The sequence below is a fragment of the Lotus japonicus genome, chromosome 3 (assembly GCF_012489685.1).
Source record: "Lotus japonicus ecotype B-129 chromosome 3, LjGifu_v1.2".
In the NCBI taxonomy this organism is placed as follows: Eukaryota; Viridiplantae; Streptophyta; class Magnoliopsida; order Fabales; family Fabaceae; genus Lotus; species Lotus japonicus.
Window position 1 is genome coordinate 15573764 of NC_080043.1, and position 16935 is coordinate 15590698.

General features: G+C 36.5%; 3 protein-coding genes across 3 annotated transcripts in view; all 3 read right to left on the bottom strand.

Annotated features, from left to right (window-relative positions):
- Positions 1 to 648: 648 nt before the first annotated feature.
- Positions 649 to 2804, bottom strand: LOC130749697 (uncharacterized). Its single transcript, XM_057603077.1, has 2 exons — positions 2541 to 2804; positions 649 to 2110 (listed from the first exon to the last, which is right to left on the bottom strand). Exon 2 carries the CDS (start codon positions 2041 to 2043, stop codon positions 946 to 948), a length of 1098 nt encoding a protein of 365 aa, XP_057459060.1. The 5' UTR covers positions 2044 to 2110; positions 2541 to 2804; the 3' UTR covers positions 649 to 945.
- An 8684-nt stretch (positions 2805 to 11488) lies between these two features.
- LOC130749444 (uncharacterized) lies at positions 11489 to 12751 on the bottom strand. Its single transcript, XM_057602800.1, has one exon. The coding sequence runs from the start codon at positions 12676 to 12678 to the stop codon at positions 11857 to 11859; it is 822 nt and encodes a 273-aa protein (XP_057458783.1). The 5' UTR covers positions 12679 to 12751; the 3' UTR covers positions 11489 to 11856.
- Positions 12752 to 14689: 1938 nt separating this feature from the next.
- Positions 14690 to 16935, bottom strand: part of LOC130743309 (callose synthase 2-like) — a 37020-nt gene continuing 34774 nt past the window's right edge. Inside the window, exons 41-44 of the mRNA XM_057595502.1 lie at positions 16083 to 16880; positions 15928 to 15978; positions 15314 to 15499; positions 14690 to 15176 (exon numbers count right to left, since the gene is read on the bottom strand). Of these exons, the coding sequence (XP_057451485.1) occupies positions 14928 to 15176; positions 15314 to 15499; positions 15928 to 15978; positions 16083 to 16880 (1284 nt within the window). The 3' untranslated portion in view covers positions 14690 to 14927. The remainder of the gene's footprint in view (positions 15177 to 15313; positions 15500 to 15927; positions 15979 to 16082; positions 16881 to 16935) is intronic.

Here is a 16935-nt window from a genome sequence, read left to right on the forward strand (position 1 = left end):
GTGCTATTTAATGAGTTGAGTGACCTTTATTTTGTTTACTCCTTGACAAAAACTAAGGAGAAAGTTTTAACCCGTAGTACTTTACTAGGTCTTTCTAGCATCACTTCAGCACTGTGTTGTATCTACTGATTATGTAATTGTCAGTTTTACTTGGATGAGGGGCCACAAGAAACTTTTATAGAGTATTGGTGTAAAAAAAATTAAAATGTTGGGGACCATGGCCACATTGGGCCACCCCTATTCCTCCACCCCTGAACGTAATCCTTGAGGTAACAAAATTTTTACTGCTCAGTAAACTGTGAACTTGCAGTCGCATCGATTAGTTATAAGTTATACTCTAGTTAAGTTTATTTATGCACAAATTGTTAAACTAAAATGAATGACTTAGATGTCTTTAAACTAAAGAACTATTTGAAGATGTTTTTTTTTTGTGATACGATCTATTTGAAAATGTTGATAACTAGTGGAGGGATAGGTTTCAATAATTTTAAAAAAAACAAAGACGTTATACGGCATCCAATAACGTGAGTTAATTTCTAGTTTAATAGTCAAGAAGAGAAATCCTGTGTGCACAAGAAAGAATGTGAGGTCATCACTTAAAAGCATATTTTGTTTCAGACAAATTAACAGAAAAAGATCAATCTAAAATTGAAACAAGTAAACGGGGTTATCTTTCTGAGTTCTTATTCAAGCTTGAATTGAGAATATCTTATGTCATGTAAGATCCTTGAGGGCACTCTACAAATTGCTCAAAACTGTGGTTTCCACTTCATACACAAACCAGAAAGCATATTTTGTTTCAGACAAATGAACAGAAAATGTTGTGCAACAGATAAATCACAGTGCATGCATACAAATGGTAACCTTCTGTCAACACAACCAATTGTTCTTTCATAAAGGGCCCTCATGTAAACTATCACCTTCCGGGCTCGTTTGAAACTCACTTCAAAGATCTGTTCCAGTAGAAGATGGTGGGTATGCAGAAATTGTCTGTGTACTACTATTGGTTGTGTGGATATCAGTGTCCGAAACAGCATTAAAGTCATCCTCGCTACTTATGGGAGAAACAAAAGAAGGGGTTGCAGAATTGGTTGCAGCAACATCTCCATTAGGACGCCCTGATATAGCAACAATGCTAAAAGGTGAGCCTCTATTGTCAGAAACCAATCTCATATGGAATGATTCGAATTCACGAAAGAGAATATCTAAATGATCAATTGCCAAATCATATGAAAGTGAAGCATCTTCGTGCAATGGCAACGTTGAAAATTGATAGGAAGAAGTATGCTGACTATTTTCTGCCTCCTGGCGAGATTGAGCAGCCAAATCGTTAGGTCTACTGGTTGTAGCACCAGGGGTTTCGAATTGAAATTGCTCTTCAAATGAAGCTAAGTTATGTAACAAGTAACTAATCATCATTTCATGGATTGGAGTAGCTGTTGGGCTTCTGCATTGCTGCCTAATACTCTCAATTCTCGATGCATGGGGTCGATCAGGAACTATCAAAGCATCTCCTTCCGATCCCAACTTATCAATACAATCGACACTTGCACTGCCATAAATTGGGATAATGCTGGCTTCAGTGACCTCTCCTTTACAGACAGGGCATTCCTTTGCAACAGAATAAGCATATGACAACCTATAGAAGCATGGCCAGCAAAACAAATGACCACAGCAGGTCAAAACAGGATCTCTTGCCATTTCCAAGCATATATTACAATCGTAAAAGCTTCCACTAAATCCCTCTGCCTCATCGGTGTATGTTTCCAACCCCAATGCTTTAGCAACTAAATAGGCACTTTTCCTTTTGCGCAGGTCCCAACCTTCGCGCGCCGCCTTTTCAACATCACTACCAACTTCTTCCCGGTGCACCCTGCCTTCATCTTGAACATCACTATCTACTGTAACCGATTCTCCGGTAGAGGTAGTTATCTGAATTGGAGTTTCACCCTCTCGCCGCCTCTGCCGCTGCCTATCCCTGAAGACAACTCCTTCAAGGATCCTGAGGCGCTCTTGAATCGGGTACAAAGGCTGCTGATCCATTGCAACTTCAATTCTCTGCTAAGATCGATCTACACCACCGGCAACATATTCCAAATGCTTAAAGCCCCTAACAGAGATAAAAAGCAAAAGTTTTAAAACACAAACTAATACATAAGTGATCATACCAAAACAAGAACAAGAGCAACAGCAGACCCACATTATAATTCTCGCATAATAAACGATCGAACCGAGTTGAATATTCACTCTCCTTTGCTCAATCTAACCTAAAATCTGCTACCAATAATTCATATTGCAAGAATCATTCTTAAAGTGCTTTTGCCAGATAATGGTAAAGTACAAAATCCATAAATTCAAGCATCCAAAGTCAATTATTCTGAATCAGGAAAAAGACAATTCGAAGAAACCTAATTGAATTAATTCAAAACATATCAAAGAAACTAGCAAACAAACAAAAAAAACAATCAACAAAACCTCATATGATGATGCTGGGAAAAAAACAAATCGATTAGAAATGGAACAAAAAACTGAGGAATTACCGAAAAGAGTTGATGAATGATGAGCATTTGGGTGGTTTTTCTTGCTGAGATTTTCAGGTAATTCGGTGATGACTGGGGTTTGAACTCGAATTCTGTGAATCAGAAAAACAAACAAGGTTTTGTTGTTAGGAGAACAATGCAGAGATTGAAGATGAGTGGAGATTTTCAAAAGCTAAAGGGATGAAATGTTGAATCCAATGGAATTGTTTCTCTGAAATCTCAGAAACTGGGTTCAAATTTTAGGCACAAGCATGCTTTTGATAAAAATTCTTATGTGATGATATGCATTTTTATAAGAAAAAGAAATATTTATAATAAATAAAAAGAGCACAACATGCTTTGAAATATCATTAAATGTGGAAAAATGCAAAAAATAAATTATTAGTAAAAAATAATTAAATATACTAAAATATTATTTTAAAAATAACCAATATTCAATGATATCATTGACTTGTTTCAAAAAAAATAAATGTTATCATTAACTAATTTTAAACTAATTTTAGTAATCTATATATCTATATTTATATTCTATAAAAGTAAAATTGACTTGACTTTGTATTAATGAGATTATTAATAGTTACTAATATATTATTTATTAATTATATTTATTATTAATTATCAAACATTTAAATATTTTTTGGTACATATAAAAACTTTCAAATACCTATAAACAATTAAAATATTAAATACTTTGGTTAAACCATTAATTGCCAATCAAAACTAAAGGTATAAATAAAATTAGAATAAGAATATTTCAAAAAAAATTAGAATATGAAAAAATAATTAATATTATATATATATATAATAATTAAAATTGGTTTGTACTCTGTATTAATAAAAATATTAATTAGTTATTAAAAAATTTATATTTTTAATTATAATACTTTTGAATTACTTCTAAATATAATTAAAATGTTAAATACTAAAGTTATTTAAATTATTAATTATCCATCAAGACATAGGGTAAAAAGTTAATAATAATATGAAGATAATATTAACTTTGAGCACACCTAAATTAATGTTATTTAGATATGAAAAATATAAGTACCGGTGGGCTATAAAAGCCATACGATCCAACGGCGTTGCGGGCAGCTCACAAGGTTATGCTCTTTAGCAGACACCATAGGACGGTCAGCGCGACCTGGTTCGAGATCGCACCACCCAAACTCTACTAGCAAAGTTTTTGCGCGGCCTGTCAAAGTGCCTTGCTATTACATAAGCACAACATATCAAACCAATAGTGCGCTCGGAAGCTCCACTTACTTCTCTCACACTTGTAGAGACTCCAAATATAAACATTGAGCCTATAAATAGAGGTCATATCATTCATTTACATAACATGCTATCCATTCTTAGAATTTCACGAGTTCTTCTAAGACTTGTGGATTCTCTCTTTGCTCATTAACTGACTTGAGTGTTCGAGTGACTTCTATAGGTACTCTCCCTACACTCGAGGTCAACATCACCACACTTTTAGGCTAAGCCACGAAAGACCTACGCCACCTAGCACAGCAAGAAAAGCAATCCAAAATATGGGAAGAACGTTTGGCGTTGTCGGTGGGGAAGACTTTCTTCCATTTCTCACTTCCACTTTTCTCCTTCATTCCCTTCTACGGAGCAAGTAGAACAGGTAACAAGATGAAACCATTGACCAGTTCCCAAAGAAAATCCAGGGGAGCGCGCATGAGATTCGGACGTTTTCGAAGCGATGCTAAACCAAGCCGTATGTGAAAGCCTTTTTCATTGAAAGGATCAACTGAGAGTGTTTATAAGCCTTACACGAAAATGATTCGATTCCTAAAGGTTCCGAGAGGACTCCTTGAGAAATTTGACGTGGAATCATTCTCCGAGCAAGAAGATCCAAAACATCATCAGCAAACCTTTGAGAAGCGCATTGAGTTATGAAAATAGCGTCGGCAGAGGAAGTGGATGCGATGACTTGCAAGTGGTTTCTCTTGACATTGAAAGGAGAGCATTGCGATGGTCAAATCACGTTTAGAAGCTATAATTGAGAATGGACTTGACTTATGCAAGCTTTTCCTAGAGCATTTCGAAAAACCAAAAACGGGAAGGTGCCATAGATCGAGTCCTAACCATAAGGAACACGATCCTTCATGGGAGATAAGGAAAATGAGTGATAAATCCTTAAGATATTTCCTCCTGCGCTTCCATTAAGAGGTGGTTATGTCAAAGCTAGGAATAGAGGACATCTTAGCGTTAATTGTCAATGCAATCCTGCCTAGCACTTCGTTACACGCCTCATTCGTAAAGAAACCTCCGAGTTGTTTGAAGGAGTTCCGAGGTCGAGCTGAAGATTAGCATGGATCCTATGATCAATAAGAGCAGCACAAACAAAGGTGTATTTCGCGCTTTGTAATGGTCAACGAACAATCATCCTTGTTCCAATGACTGGACAATATATATATTTTTCTCTTGGCCCTCAATGGAAAAATGTTGAACTTCAAGCTGAGAGAAACCTCGCCCCTCCAGTAATGATTTCAGCGATAGCTGACAATATAGAGCTTAAGGATGTAATGATTAGTCTAGGAAGTGCAATGGATTTGATGTCCTTCATATTTACCCTAAGACTTGGCTACAAAGCTTGTTCTCTTGGGTGCTTGTTCTTGCTGAGTTTATTCAGTGTGACTAGGGTTTGAACTCGAATTCTGCGAATCCGAAAAACAAACAAGGTTTGGTTCTTCGGAGAACAATGCAGGGATCGAAGATGAGTGGAGATTTTCAAAAGCTAAAGGGATGAAATTTGAATCCAATGGAATTGGTTCTCTCAAATCTCAAAACTGGGTTCAAATTTTAGGCATAAGCATGCTTTTGATATAAATTAATTTTATGTAATAATATACATACTATGATGAGAAATATTTATAATAAATAAAAAGAGAAAACATGCTTGAAATATCATTAAATATAGAAAAATCCAAATAATAAATTATTAGTAAATACTAATTAAATATCCTAAAATATTATTTTAAAAATAACCAATATTCAATGATATCATTGACTTGTTTCAAAAACAATAAATGTTATCATTAACTAATTTTAATAATATATATATATTTATATTCTATAAAAGTAAAATTGACTTGACTTTGTATTAATGATATTATTAATATTTGTTATTAACTAATTTTAATAATATATATATATATATCTATATTTATATTCTATAAAAGTAAAATTGACTTGACTTTGTATTAATGATATTATTAATAGTTGCTAATATATTATTAATTAATTATATTAATTATTAATTATCAAACATTTATATATTTTTTTGGTACATATACAAATTTTCAATTACTTAGAAATAATAAAAATATTAAATACATGAGTAAACTACCCTGACCCCCTCAAATGTTTGAGAGAATAACACCTAGCTCATTCTTATCCAAAATCAACATTCCACCGAATAATAATCTCAAAATTACATTTAGCTTCATTTTTCTCTAAAATCTACACCTCATCTCACCCCCTTTAACACCATCTAAAAGATGCTAACGAAATATTCCTTTTACTCAAAATTAATTAATCTAAATATTCTTTTTTCGAAAGCAAACTGATATATAAGATATTATAGTCAAGAATACACAAATCACCAACAAGAAGAGGGGACACAACAACTAAATAAAGACAGTGCACTAAAAACGCTCAAACAAGCCCCAAGACCAAACTATACAATTAGCCCTAAAAAAGAAAGTGGTTCGACCCTTACCAAAAGACCAATGAGGGAAGGATCAACTGAACTACCAAGAAAGCCTCCAAAGAATCAACCTAAAAACCCCTACACCCGATAAAAAAGAAAACAACCAACCACCACCTCTAAGGATGTTTGCTCGCTTGAATCATTGCCGCAATATGGTTCAGAGCAGTCACATTTGTGCAACCATACGTCATGCCCAAGCGTTTTCCCAACAAGAGGGACAATTAATCTAAATATAAATAATAAATAGATTAAACTATCCTAAAAATATCTTAAATTCCTCTAAATAAATAATAATAATTGTACTTTATATTTAATATGGTTAAAATATTTCTAAGATAAAAATTATTTTATAAATAAATAAAATTGTCTATTTCATTCTCAAAATATAATTCTACAATTTTCAAAATTTATTTTTACACCATTATATGAAAAAATAAACTCTTTATCTCAAACTTAATACATCAAACTTAAATTTTTTTTTACAGGAAATATCAAACTTAATTATCATAAACTTAAGTTTATTAAAGAATTATCAATAAGTTTACTAAACTTTAAAAAATAAGTTGGTTATTAGCTATATAGTCTAGTATTGGGGCATGACTCAACGTTTAAGCTGGGTTGGATTTGTTTGGTTGTTGGGTTCCATTTTAGTTTCATCTGTGTATTTTTTACTATCATATCATATATATCATATTGCTTTCGGAAAAAAAAAATTGTGTTATTATGAGCACTTAGGCTCACATGACATTTTAAGTTGTATTTGTGGATATTGTAATGATTTTTTCTGATGGGTTTGCTAACATGTATAGTCGTCACAAAGAGTTACATATGTTCTCATACATACTTGTTCGGCTAAGGGATGACCAAATCTGAATAAGGACGTATGACACTGTGAAAGACTGATTTGTAAGATTGCTCATCAGTGAAAGTTGTCAGACCATTTTTTTATTTATATAATAATTAATTATAAGATATTTTATAAATATTTTTATATATTTAATTTGAAAATATTTTTCTTCATTTATAATTTTTTATAGTATTATAGAAATTTTAATATATCTTATAAATATGTTTACCATAAAAAATATAAATAAAAAATAAATTTAATTATACTAATTAATTCTTGTGTAGAAAAATTTAAGATATTGTATAAACATTTAGAATATTTATATATGATAATATATTTATTATTTTTTGTAAGACAATTTTATCTATTTACATAGTGTTAAAGTGAAATAGGAAAAAGAATAGAGATAAGTGAAAAGTGAGATATATGATGTGACAAGAATAGAAAGAGAGAGAGAGAGAAAAAAAGTAAAGGTGTTCGAAGGAGTCAATATTGTATAGTGATATTTTTTTTGCTACATCGGAAAAATAAGGAATAACCAAACGATCCCGTAGCAAAAGATCTCCAAGTCTGGAGGTGGAACCTCAAGCAAGCAAAGACTCATGGACAGAGAGGACGTTCCCCTTCTAGCTAGCCAGTCTGCTGGGAGATTGCAATCTCTGTTGATTGATGACAGTTGCACCATCCACCTTCGTCCCTGCAACTCTTTGATCTCATCGAGGATGGGAAAGAATAAGCGGCTCTCACTATCCTCCAAAGCTCTCAACAGGTCACCTCAATCCACATTGCAGACTATAGTTTTTGAAAATTGTTTTATGTTTTTTAAGATTGAAAACATATTTGTTTTGAAATACTAAAAATAGTTTTTGAAAACGGTTCTCAATTTCATTTTTTAAAACTAAAATACCAGAACAGTTTCTGTTTTGGTTTTTAATTTTTTTTTTCATTCTCTTAGATGGTTTGTTCCTCTTCTCCTTCTCTGTCTAGAGTTCCTCTCCCAATCTCACGTCTACGGCGGCGTGTGCCGCGTTTAGCGAAAGCCCACAGGGTTTCTGTTTTTAGATAATGATGCAGATGACGAAGGGGACCTCTCTGTGAGAGCGATGGAGCAGATCAGGCTATAGGAAAAGGAGGGCTTGCCTTTCTGTCGATTACTCTGCTCGTCGATGGGACCCCGAATTTCGTTGACTATTTCATGTTTCATGGTCTCTTTGGCCACAACAGAAGCGTGTAAATGTCTTTGTTCAGAGACAAAGGAGGTTTGGGAGGGCTTGTCGGTTCGGCTTCGTAATGTACCCGTCTCTGAAGCTGGCTACACGCGCGATTAACATGCTCAACAAGGCTTTTGTGGGGGACTCATTTCCTTTCGGTAGCTCTTGCAAGGTTTCCAAGGTCGGGGAGTGTTGGGCTGAGTTATGTTGTGTGTTTTTCATCGCCACCATCGGTGGAGGTTCATGGAGTTGGTGTTCTTTCGATGAAGAAGAAAGGATGATCTCAAGGCTCTCCAGGGATTCACCTTACCTTGGCTGTCCGGCGGCGGTTCTATTCCATTAGACCCTTGTTGTTGGGTGCTTGGGAGGCTCAGTTGCTGGAAAAAGGGACGATACCCCATTGAGGCCCTTTTTCTAGAATTGGGTGAGTCCCTCTGTTTTTGCTGGTGACGTTTTTCTAGGTTCTTCTCCCCCTTCTCCGGTCTTTGGTGGTGTTGGTGAGGATCAAGTGGACGATGAGTTGGTTGTGATGATGGAGTGGCAGAGGAAGGGTCGGCCAAGGAAAGTCTTAGCGTGTGGTAAGCAGAAGGAGTTAGGGGTTCTGAACTTCTGATTTATGAGGTCGCCAAGGTACTAGTGGTAGAGGTTTCTACTGATAGGGATTCTTCTCTAATTCATCCGAAGGCCCGCACTTCCGCTCGTGCTTTGACGAGAGCTCGTAGGGACTTCTTACTTGTCAAACAACTTGGAGTCGTTCCCACCGGTTCTGATGAGGGCGTCATTCACAGCTTTGTTGACCATCTCATCGCTACCCATCCGAGACATTACAGAGCTTGGTTTGGTCTGCTCGTTTCTGGGTCTATTTCTAGTTTTCATGGGTGTTGGTGTGCTGCCATTTTTTCTTGTTAGCCCCTCTCTGGTTATGTCTCTCTTGTAGTCTTGGTTTGCTCTTTGCTGGGGTTTTCTCAAGCCTTGAGGTTTTTAGGTTGTTTTGTCGGTGCTGGTTGCTTTGTTCCTGGTTCTGCCGCATGGGCTTTCAGGGATGGCAGTGTTCTTTAGGTTGTTTCTCTTAGGCTTTAAGAGTTTTTCTGTCTCTTTTTAATCATTTTGAGGAGGGTTGTGAATCTTGTCAATTTCCTCATTATTATATCAATATACTTTTGCTTTTAAAAAAAATAATAACTTTTTTAATATTAGAAAACATCTCATATAAATAATAAGGAATTAATAAAGATTGGAGATAGAAAATAAAATAAAAAAGCACAAGTGAAAGTAATAAGAAATAAAAAGTGGAGTGTGAATATACCATTATAGAAAAAATAAAGAAAAAGCCAAAAACACAACAAAATCCAGGTGAGATTGTTCCAGCTACTACAATGGTCTTCTCACTCTTCTGCAGCCATGTGCTGAATCTGCTGTCAGAGTTTCCCTTGTCACAGACAAAATCAATTAAAAACCAAAATCACAGTATGTTTGGCAAAAAACAGCCATACCTACCCACATAGCCATTCCATAAACCAATCACACCTTGGAAGATAGCTGCTTTGTAAAGTGTTATAAAACTCGGCTCGAACCGGCCAGTTCGACCGGTTGAGCCGGGAACCGGACCCTAAGCCGGTTCGAGCCGAGCATCGGATCGGCCATGCAATCCACCCGCTGCGAACCGAAAAAAACCGGCCGGTTCAGTCAAAAAACCGGTGACTCGGTCCTTACGGTTGGACCGGTTCGCCATTTAAAAAAAAAACTGAAAACTCAATGTAAAACAGAACAAAACTGTGTCGTTTCAGGAGTAGGGTTTCAAACTCTAATTCACGTTCACGGTTCCATTCACCCATTCTTCCTCATCGATTGCGGCTTCCAATTCCAGCCTGCGTCGCCGCTCCACCACGCCTTGCTCACGGTTCACGGGTCGTAGTGAACGGTATCAGAAGCAAGGTGTGAGATTCCATCTTCATGGGCACTACCCATCACCATCTCAACCTGCTCCAGCTTCTAGGCAACATCAGCCATGTCGGAGGAACGCACCTTGTAACCTAAAGCCGCCAGAAGCTCATCCACTCCAGCGGCGCCGCCGTGTTCCTCCTCCCACATCTTGGCCTTGCCGTTCGGCATTGACGAGCATTCACCTTTCACAGTACCAACACTGTTCCTCCCACTCCCAGTGTTGCCTCCTTTGCAGCTATCTTGGTGATCTCTCTTCATTTTTTTTGCCAACCCAGAAGAAGAAGAAGAAATTGAAGAAGTGAAGAATGGATTAGAATCTAAATTGGGTCATGTGAAGTTGTGGAATTTCAAAATTGAAGAAAAGAGGGTGAGATTGTGGGCGGTGGCTCGGCGACCCTGGGCTCTTGCCCGGGCTCGTTGGCTGGCTCCGTCTTTTTCAGGACCTTTTTACAGAGAGAAGAAACCAAAAAATTGAAGAATTCTTGGGCAATTTTGAGAAGCTGAGTGAATGAAAAGGTCAAAAGTTCAAGTTTATATAAATGGACACTTGCAGAATGTGAGTGATAGTGGAGAGAAAGCTGGTGGGAGGGAAGAAATGGAACCATGAAGGAAAACCGATGAGGCGATGAACATTGTTTATGTCTCTGTGCATGTTGTTTTCTTTTTTGGGTCAAAGTGTGAAATGATTTGTTTATGTCAGTGATCAGTCTTTGCTATTGGGCAACCTCACTAGAAATCCCAGTTAGATAGACTTATAGATAAATTCGAGTAAAATTCATAAACTATTTTACTATTCTAGCTTCTTCTAGTTTTTTCCGATTGTTTTTTATCTCTAGTTTACATTTGTGGATTATTTCTAGCGAACTGATGAGTTTGGGCCTGTTAGCTCACTTCTTTGCTACTAGGACAACATAATTGTGATTTTATCTCTTTTTTAAATGCCAAAAAGTTTCAATCTTGAGCTTGCTTCATAACTATTATGGTATTTTGAATTTTTTTTTGTCAACCGAGTCAAACGGTTCAACCAGTGACCCAGTGGTTGAACCATTGACTCATTGACCCAGTGCTTCGACCGAGTCGATTACCAATCCGAGTCTGATAACACTGTTTGTAATCCTTTTTGAGTACTGATACAATTAAATCATGGGAAAGCAAGTGACCGGTCAGTTATCAAAGAAACAACACAAAATATGTAAAGTCTTAACTGGGCAGAGGTATCAAAGTCTTAACTGAACTTAGAGTCAAGCCCTAACTTGAAAATCAATGAGTTATGTTCCCAAAGAGAATCAAAATTAAAATCAGCAACTAAACTAAACCTGCTATATCTATAAACCTAGGAAAAATAAATGTAATCATAATCATTTACAGACATAGCAGAAAAATCCTTCACAAAAAGATAGAAAACTTGGAACCCAAGCAAGGGTGAACTAACTGAACACATAGTTAAAACACAGCCATCGTAAACTATGTCTTCAGTCTTCGGTTTGAAGGCATAGTTCGGTGAACTAACTGAACACATAGTTAGAACACAGCCACCGTGAACTATGTCTTCAGTCTTCGGTCTGAAGACATGGTTCGATGGCGGTGTTTGAGTCAGTTTTTGACGACGGAGCAAACATGTCCATCGTCGACAATCTCCGGCTCACTGCAGCCGCCATCAGTCTCCGACTCCAATCGCCGAACACGCTTTCTCACCTCATCCAATTCCATTTCCAAGAAATAAATCCTCTCGCTCAGCAAGAAATTCTCATCTATCAATTCAGCAATGCGCTTTCCTTTTTGACTAACCCTATTCTCCAAGTTCAGTTCATCAGGGTAAATCATCTCGAACCTGCTCAGTAAATAGTTCAGTTCCTTATCGCTCTCTGCGCCGTCGCTTCCGCCGGAGATGACCTCTGATTCCTCATCGGAGTCTCGCCGGAGACGGATCCGGCCCTTCATGGTGCCGTACAAGTCGATGCCCCACTCGTCGTCCTTCTCAATCCAGCACAAATTCTCCCTCGTCGGCGTCATAACCGGCGTCGTCGGCTGGACCGACGGTGACACCAGTGACGTGATGCCGCCGGATCTCTTCGCGCGGATTAAGTACGACGTCGTGTTGCGCGGCGCGAACGGCGCAGAGAGACGTTGGCGGCCACCGCCGTGGGGCCTCCGCTTCGAGTGGTGGAACCGGCGGCGCTTGTGGCCGTAGCGTTGCGAATCCCTCGGGTTGCCGGAGCTTTGACCCGGACCTGACCCGATACGGCGGTGTTCCTCGCGCGTCCAGTTGACTCGACCCGGATAGCGGTTGTTGAACAGTGGTGGGTGGGCCAGCACGGCGGGGTTTTCTGGCGGGTAAAGCGGCGGTGGTTGCGGCCAAACGACGTAGTTTTGGTGGATCTGAGAGTGACCCATCATTTGGAACGGGTCGTTCATCGAAGAGAGAGAAGCGAAGCTATGAGGTGATCAACGTAGAATCAGTGTTATATTGTGATTTGTGTTTGGAATTTTATTGAAAAAATTAAATCATTTAAATGTATATATATATATATATATATATATATATTTGAATTGCATTTAAATGTATAATCATGTGAAATAGATAGAGATGAATCAGATGATTGGATTTTTAATTGAATCTAAGAGATATTTAAATACACATCTAGTTTTTTTTTTTACAAAGGAAAAAAAAGTACACATCTAGTTCAGTATTGAACTTTTTTTTGGTTAATCTAATCTAATTTTATTGAGCTCAAAATGTAATATCGAAATCCTGTCGCCTATCAAGTGAAAAGTTTATCTTCAGGGGAGTTGAGTTAGTATTCAGCATGAAATGATAAAAGTTTTTTTTTTACTCATCTTACTCTTATTTCAAATTAAAATTATTTTACAATTTATATAATTTAAATTTATACTAATTTATAAAAAAATTGAAATTATTTTGGTACAACTTCATAAAGAAAAAAACAAGAAACGCGAGAAATCCCGAGCTAAGGCCTCAAAGTGGTGATGTCCATTGCATCAGCCAAAAGAATCAAACTTATATCCTCGAGTGGATTCCTCAACAATCACTAAAACTTCATCCTGACTAGCTCCAATCTTAGCGAATAAATCTGCACAAGACGTAACCCTGTCTCAGAGTGCGATCAAAATCCACCCGCCTATGAAGAAGCTCCCTAATGTCACAAACTACATAGGAATACAAGTGTATTAATGGGGGCTCAAACTTCACGAGACTCACTGCATTAAGAGAATCCGACTGGCATTCCACCATCCAATAGCCACGATTCCAGGCAATAGAGAGACCATAAAATATTGCCAAAAGCTTGGGGTGGGGAATATGCATATCATTAAAAATGCCATAAAACTCACCCTTCCACATTCCATAAGTGCTAAAAAAATTAAAATTAAAACATTATTTAAAATTTAGAAATTTTTTATTTATATAGTTTTTTTACGGATGTTCTCACCTATTCGGGATATGCTTGCATGTTTCTCAACTCTCTCGACCTAGAGGTTCAAATAGACAATTTTCACCACTGCGACCAACACACGTTGGGTTTATTGATATTAACTTTTTCACTTGTTATTACTTAGATAAAACTATTTGCCTAATTATATAATTTTCTGATTAATTATTATTTTTTATAAAATAATTAAATAATATTTATTTTTACTATTTATCACTCACTACTATTCAACTAAAATGTATTCTCTAAATATATAGTTTTGATTTAAGAATAAACTAATCTATACAAATATTAATCTTAATTTATACTGACAGGTTGACTAATTTATAAAAACATAAATATTAGTAAAGAAATTAATTAATTTTTTAAAATATATTAATTTATTACTATGTATTTATATTTTTTTATTTTATTTCAGATACGAAGTATTATTAAATCTTCGTAAGATAACTCAAGTGGTAGGAGCTGGATGACATATGGGTTGGGTAAAGGGAGGCCCAGGAATCGATTATTGGCTGATGTAATTTATCTTTCCAATGTAAAAAAAATTGAAGTATTATTAATTGTATTTTTTTATATGTATTTATTTCTAGACTAAAATCTCTCATTTTAGACACGAGGGACCCAAATTGTAGAAACACAAGATGAGGAACAAAAAGTGCAATTAAGCCTTCTAAAAATAAGTGGAATCATTCATTCAAAATTTATTGTTCAATTAAAACGAAAATTATACACATCTCATATAATATGATTGGAGAACTTCACTAGGTTTTTATCCGACTGAGTTTTTCCTAGTAAGGTTTTAACGATACTCACTCCCAAGCTATGTTTTGCAGTTCTCTAGCATGAGAGGAGTGTTCTCATGGTTAATTTCTTATATCAATATATATTTTTGTTGTCAAAAAAATGATCGGAGAACTTCATGAAAATGATATAAAGAGCATGATAGAAGTTGTCATTCACAAAATGGCAAAATGTAAATATAATGTACAAACATCTTATTATCTTTAGTTTCATCCAATTGTCTGGTCACATTATCTAAGAATTTGATTATGGTAATACTAACCTTTGAAGTCAAACTTTTCTAAATGCAACATAAGGCTGAAAGTTTATAGATCAAAATGAATCTTTATGTACAATATGGTACTGTATGTTTGGGTTATAATTAATACTCTATGAAACTTTATGTACACCTTGATAATTGTTGGGATATAATCACTCCTTGTTGTTGGAGGCGCGGTCTCTTTTTTGTCCACCAAGAATACGAGAAATCTGCAAACCTCTACTGAAAGCTTGGTTGAAAAGCATTCTTGTTTGAAATTCTGAAACAAATGGGAACCATGCCAAGAAAGCAATTGGTGTGAAGAGAAGCAAGCCCATTATGATTTCATATCCCCGTGCAAGTGCGCGAACAGACCCCCAAAACCCTCCCTTTTTAATGACAGGCTTGCAAGCTTGTGCAATCTTTTGAAGAGCCAAAAAGAAATAAGAAAACAGAAAAGACAGTGATCAGTAAATGCTCAAACAGGATTATGAACAAAAAGTAATACCTAAAGAAAATTACATGCAAAGAAAGTTTGGGAAAAGGAATAATTACTGACCAGCAGCAACCCCCAGCCTGTTGGCATGACTGCTAGGATGCAAACTATTATGTCTTTTATGGTCATCTTAGCCACTGCTATTAACACAATGAAGATGGTAAGGAATGTTATGAAAATAGAACCCTTAATCAACCGAAAAAAGAGCTGGAAGTCTGCACTGAGGCGGCGCCTTCCAGCAGATACACCCTGCAAAAAAATGCAGCATAATAGTAAAGAAAGGGTTAATAACAATTCAAGAAGTATAGAAAGGTATGTGTGAGGGGTGTAAGAGAAAGAAAGGGAGTGTATGACTAGAATTACTTCTACAAGGTGAAAATTTCCAAATAATACTTAAGTGAACCAAGTCAACCAACTGCTAAGATACAACAGTGAAATGTCTCAATTTGTAATTGTATGGCAGTTAAAACTTCTACACGGTGAATTTTGGTTTTATTTTATCATTCATTTGTGTATTTATTATTTTTGTAAGCAACATAGTGCTTGAAACACATAAATGATGTTCATATAAATAAATCTGCTGGTTATGCATGTGGAAGCAGTCATCAGAATTTTCCTTGGACAAAGAATTACACCAATATTTTAAAGATACAAAATATAGTAATTTGAATGCTCACCTTCATTAAACCCAAAATTAGAAAGATGATCATCCATGAAACACCATAAACCTGAAAGCCAACAGTAACTGCAATTAAATTGCTATCCTATTTGCTAGGATCATGAACAGCCAAAGGAGCACTCCTAGGGACAGAGATATGAGAGAAGTACTTACCAGAACACTTTGACTCGAATCAGTGATTGAAAGGTGATACACAAGTCCATATTGATATATGAAGAAGCGGAGGGCTAGTATTATCTCAGTAGCAGTACCACGTATTCCGGAGTGCTGGAGATGCTCATGTTCCTTTTCCCACCAGGATTCCCAACTTCTTTCAGGAGACACACCGATACCGCCACGGTTGCTTATCCATTTATGCCAATCTGTCCAGTCCTCAAGAATCTTCTGCCACTCAAAGCCTGATGGATTGAAAAGGAAGGGAGCAAAAAGCCAAGTCCCTGCCATGAACCACATGGTTATGGTAATAAGAATATAGGCAACAACTCCTCTGTATACATGACCAAATATATGGTAGACCACAAGCAGAATCACCAACTCAATTCCTTTAACAAAATGACTGCGAGAGTAGAGCCTATAATTATCAGCAAACTTGGCATGAAACACCACAAAACCACGACCAGTGCCTCGGTACTGTGCACCTCCATGAAGTAGTGTCCTTCCATAATAGTGTGTTTTTGTTCCAAGAGAAAACGTGAAAAATACAGGAGCCAACTGTATTTGCATTAGTACAAATTCACTCAACGCCTCACGAAATCCCCTCTCCAAGCCAATTTCCATCAGCATAGGCAAGGACAACAAAAATCCAATTTGCACAACAGATTGAGAAGCAAGAGCTACTTGAAGAGCTTTGTTCTCTCTTATGGCCTTCTTGTTGTTCAGCCCTTCTTCAAGTCCGCTCAGGGCGAGATAGAGGCGACCGTAAAGGAATACATAAACTGTGAGGACAGTCAGCTGCCGAAAGCAAAGTCAGTACCTACTACAAATCATACTCATATATAACACAAGG